Raw genomic sequence first — 5227 nt, 5'->3', positions numbered from 1 at the left:
TGCCTATGGATGCTTACCAATTTCAAGTGAAAAGTTTTTTCTTGTAAAGACCCAAACGATCGAATAGTGCTAAACCATCCCAAAGGAGATCTTAATCAAGCTACATTTGGTATGTTGCATCATTATAATGTGTTCCTGCAAAACTTTTCAAACAGGGACACTTGACATCTTTAGGGGACGCTAGAACTGGACACAGAAACACATGTAAATAACTTCTTCTCATAAACCGCGTGAAGGATCTTCATCAAACATTATTATAACGTCCAATAAAATTTCAAATGGGGGCGCTTAGCCCCTTTTAGGGCCCCCCCCCCCCCCGCCCGCTTAGCTCAATAGGGAGAGTGCAGATCTACGGATCGCGGCTTTGAGCCCTGGGCGAGGCGTAGGTTTCTCCGTGACGATTTGATAAAAGACATTGTGTCTCAAATCATTCGTCCTCCACCACTGATTTATGTGGAGAAGTTGGCAGTTACTTGCGGAGAATAGGTTTGTACTGGTACAGAATCCAGGAACACTGGTTATGTTAACTGCCCGCCCTTACATAACTGAAATACTGTTGAAAAAACGGTGTTAAACCCAAAACAAACAAACAAACAAACAAACAAAAAAACAAACAAACACACCTTTTAGGGGCCATTAAAGCAAAAAAAAAAAAAAAAAAATAATATCTTTAAATGGCTTCGTCCAAAGAATCACTTCATTGATCTTCCTCAAATTTGGCCTGTCACATCATTATAAGAGCTCTGTCAACTTTTTCTCATATGGGGTACTTGACCCCTTTTAGGGGACGCGAAAGCTAACACCAGAATTACCTTAAAACGACTTCTTCTGATGAACCGCGTGTTAGATCTTATCAAATTTGTTCTGCAGCAGAATTGTAAAGTTCTCTCCAAATACTGTTCAAATTGGATCAATCAGCCCCTTAAAGGGACTGTTAAAGCTGAAAACAGAATAACTTTTAAAACACCTTGCTAAAAAAGCGCTTCATTGATCATCACCAAACTTGGTGTCTAGCATTACAGTAAGATCCTCTCAAACTGCTTAAATGGTGGCATTTTGTCCACTATAGAAGCCGCTGGAGCTTAAATAATAAAATATTTTATCCTTTGAAGCAATTATGGATCATTACCTAATTTATAGTATCTCCACACCACCTTGGAAAATTAACACTCTTGGTTTCTACTTTGGTATTTCTTTGATTTGAAAATGTGTATTTTATATCAAATGGAGATGCATACGATTACAAAACCTTGTTTATTTTCTTCCTGTGCATTAACAGCACAGTATTCAGCGTTGGTGCTTGCAAGTTTACCAATATAGATATAATTTTTGCCGTTTATTATACATTTTTGAGCCCTAAAGCTGCTAAGAGGATTTTAGATTTTCATTCATTTTGCATGCAGAAATTCCTAAATACTTAATATTTATATGTATTAGTAAAAGTGGGTTTCCAAAAAACCAAACTGGTAACAAGTGTTGCAATACTTTATTGTAAATCATTGTTTAACCCAGAGCAGCAGTAAGAGTTGCACAACGCACTCTCGTCAACCGTGGATTGGCGCACTGTGCTTTCAAGAACCCACATTCACTATCTGTAAATAAAAGAAACGGAAACCATTAATATTCTAAACGTGTTCTCATGCCATTTTAATCACTTTTTCAGATTATTTAGGGTATATCAATTGAAATCATTTTGTCATTATAATGAAGTTTCTGTAATGGCGTCTACAATCATTGAAACAACAAAACGTCAGATAAATGTATGGAAGATTGATTCATTGCGAAAAAGTATTGAAAAGATATGTACACAAATGATATAGAGGATATTTGTTTGTTTTGAGTGAATATGGAATATATCTCACCTCGAAGTGAGAAAATTTCAAATATTTTCACGAGCGCGTAGCGCGAGTGAAAATGTGAAAATTTTCTCCCTTCGAGGTGAGATATATTCTATATTCACGAAAAACAAACAAATTTTCTTTTTATTTTATGCTCAATTAATTTGAAATGTGCATTTTGCAACTATTTTAATCTCAGCGCGGGAAACAGACGCGCGTAAACAGACATGACGTCAGACGTGCTGTGACGTTATAAAGACGCATGAAACATAAAGTTCCATTTTGTTTTATTTTTTGCTGCATAACGGTATCAAATTCTCTTTAAGTAAAATAATTTGAATCGAGAAATATAAGCATAAAATAAAATACTGTATTTCATTAGTTAGCATAAAATAAAGATTAATATACAATTTTTAAATGCAACTAAGCTATTCCTGTGTATCGTATTAAAACTCTAAGCGTACATACCATAAACATTTCCATCTGAACCACATACTCTCTGAGCGGAGCTATCACAACGTGTAACGGAGCAAGCTTTTGAAGTAAGTACTGCACCCGTCAAACTGCTATCTGTTATACAAGCTCCTTCATGTGCAAAATCAAGTCTTTCTCCAGAGGCTTGCTTCACACACATAGCTTGGTAGAAGAAACACTTGTTCTCTATCAAGAAACAAAAAAATAAAAAATAAAACAGTCCCTCTTGATTAGTTTTTTGACTAATATTTGTGTGCTTCTACACCATTAAATACATTTAGCGTTTTATATCATGTGAAATATAATTTCTATAGAAATAATTATCATTTTTAATTAGAGGATGATTGTTGGTTTCGGTGTAATATCATGTTATAATTTCACCGAGTGGGCACCAAAAGTGATATTTTCACGAGTGGCGCAGCCACGAGTGAAAATTACAACTTTTGGTGTTCACGAGTGAAATTAACGTGATATTACATCGATACCAACAATTTTTCTGTTTATTTTATGTCTAAAACTCTACTTTTGTTGTGTTTATTTCAATAAAATGTCGAAATTTGCGGGAAATTTTATCAGGAAGCATCGCAAAGATGACGTCATTTTAACGACGTCATCGTCATATTGTTTCCGGCTTTCAGTACGCTCGGTAAACTTTTTGACGTTAATGCGGGTATCAGACTTGATAATTTTTTACTGAGTGGCCAGTGAGTTTATCAGGATATAATTCACCGTTATATTTCGATAAACCACCGAAAAACATAAAATAAATTATATTTTATTATATTTTATCATACCCCTTTGGTACGGTGGGATATTTCTACCACGAGTTATCTAGGTATCTATCGCGATATTCTATATTTTCCTGATACAATAAAGTTTTGTGATGAGATTATCTGAATAATTGAAAGTTTCCTGGAAATATAATTGAGATAATTAACGTTATCATTTGATATTTTTTGTTCAAGTGCCCACAGGATGTATAGCAGCTGCCATTTACTGGTTTGAAAGCTGCGAAACTTTCATAAAAATATCTCAATAGCCTTTCATGAAAATGCATCTTATTGCAATGATATTTTAAGAAGATATGCACGTTGGAAAGTATAAGGAGTTTTCGTTATCTCGTGGCCTACTATGCTACTATTATTTGCCGTGCGATTGTTTCAAAACTGGCTTGTTCTAAGGTGTTTATATTATGTTTTACAATAGGTTGATACACCCATGACATTCAAGGTAATAATGTCATTACTTGAAAAATGTAAAGCGAGTACTAACGATATGTTGTTCTGTCTGTGCCACATATTGGATATCTCTCAGTCGAGTCACAGTTCATGTTGCACTTGTCACTTATCAAGGAAGTTGAACCACCAGTCCCAAGCTGTGTGGCCGGTTTGACATCGGTAGTTCGACATGCGCCCAAATAGTCGACATCGAGCTGTTTGTTGTTAGCTTGATATTTACATTGCGCTTGTGCGAAATCGCATTTGTTCTCTATCGAAATATTGAAACATGAAAGTAACTATATATAGGGGTATTATTGGATTAATATAGAATCTACGACTTTATTACTCTGAAATGAACTAAATAGCAACGTGCTGTTAAAGAGGAAACCCAGTCTTTAAGATATTGTAAGATATTGTAATAAAGTTTCATTTTACAAGCATTACTAGACTTTGTGATAATGAAATTGATAGCATGGTAAGAGTCAGGTGCTGTCGCTCTGTCGAGACATGTTAGATTCCATAGTCCATACACTTTGTAATATTCGTAAAAATAAATGTTGATATTTTTTTTCAAATACGTCAATTGTATGAGGGATATATATCATATTTAAGAGCATACGATAAGTGATTCCGTCTGTTCCGCAGATAAGTAATTCCCCAGTAGACTGACAGGGCGAGCTGCATTTGTCTCTAAGGTAAGTTGCTCCACTGGTTCCAAGCTGACTGGCTGGTTTGACATTTGTCAAGGACGCGCTTGTCTTGCATTCTCCTCTGTAAGCAAGCGTCAATTTTTCCCCGGCTTCTGTATATTTGCATATTGCCATCTTAAGGTAACAGGGGTTTTGGAATGTCTCTGAAAAAGTTAATTTCTTTTTATTTATTAGCAAAAGTTCATCTTCCGTCTAAGTAATATCGTAGTACAATAAAATGGACGCAATGTGATTAAGCTAAACGATGCCGAGTTCATAAAGTAAAATCTTTAAAACATACGGCATCTTTGAGAATGCACTTTAATTTTCAAGTATATCATATACCTGATGTCTACCATGTGTCAACATAACAGCTTAATTAAGCAGTTGTATATATACTGCATTTCTTAGAAACAAAAGCATGCATACGATATCGGACTCCATCATAGCCACACATGGGATCCTTCACGCCAGACTGGTCATCGCAACTTCCACAATACCCGTTTACACCACACAGCAATCCTAAAAAGCGAAAACATCGTCTGTTGAAAACATGCACAATGCATCAAATTTTTCGAGCACAACAACAACAACTAAAAATTAACGATTTTTTATTATAAATTACCTGTTAGTGTAAGAAAGACGGTGATAACTTTCATCTTGCTTTCTCTTAACTCAACTGATATCAAAAGCACAATGTAGACTTATAACCTGAATATTCTTAAAGCTTATCTTAACGTTCGTGACTTTGGCTGCAGAATGTTCTAAATGTAGACTGTGGCCCGCGTACTAGAGTCACGATGATTGTAACAGTTCAAATCATATAAAGTTCGGAAGAGTAGAAGTGTTAAGGTTTATCGTGTGAATACAAAAATTGTTTCCGGTCGAGTGTAAAATGTTATTGCCAAAATATATGTATGCCCTCTCAGTGTAAGTACAGAAACTGCAGAGACACAAGCTGAATCTTTATGTTAACTATTCTGTTTATTAGAGTACATAATTGTAT

General features: G+C 35.2%; 1 protein-coding gene across 1 annotated transcript; it reads right to left on the bottom strand.

Annotated features, from left to right (window-relative positions):
* Positions 1–1471: 1471 nt before the first annotated feature.
* On the bottom strand, positions 1472–4993 carry LOC123562659 (agrin-like). Its single transcript, XM_045355277.2, has 6 exons — positions 4847–4993; positions 4651–4743; positions 4152–4385; positions 3585–3800; positions 2307–2498; positions 1472–1592 (listed from the first exon to the last, which is right to left on the bottom strand). Exons 1-6 carry the CDS (start codon positions 4878–4880, stop codon positions 1504–1506), a joined length of 858 nt encoding a protein of 285 aa, XP_045211212.2. The 5' UTR covers positions 4881–4993; the 3' UTR covers positions 1472–1503.
* Positions 4994–5227: the final 234 nt, after the last annotated feature.

Source organism: Mercenaria mercenaria, chromosome 2 (assembly GCF_021730395.1).
Source record: "Mercenaria mercenaria strain notata chromosome 2, MADL_Memer_1, whole genome shotgun sequence".
NCBI lineage: Eukaryota > Metazoa > Mollusca > Bivalvia > Venerida > Veneridae > Mercenaria > Mercenaria mercenaria.
Note: the sequence above shows the minus strand (reverse complement) of the source record. Positions and strands in the feature narration are given on the sequence as shown.

What these genes read in the sequence shown, in the direction of transcription:
- LOC123562659 (XM_045355277.2), bottom strand. Translation starts at nt 4,880, where the DNA reads ATGAAAGTTATCACCGTCTTTCTTACACTAACAG. An exon ending in AACAGACGGAATCACTTATC is followed by an intron (nt 3,801 to 4,151) that starts GTATGCTCTTAA and finishes ATATTTCGATAG; the next exon opens with AGAACAAATGCGATTTCGCA. An exon ending in CACAGACAGAACAACATATC is followed by an intron (nt 2,499 to 3,584) that starts GTTAGTACTCGC and finishes GTTTCTTGATAG; the next exon opens with AGAACAAGTGTTTCTTCTAC.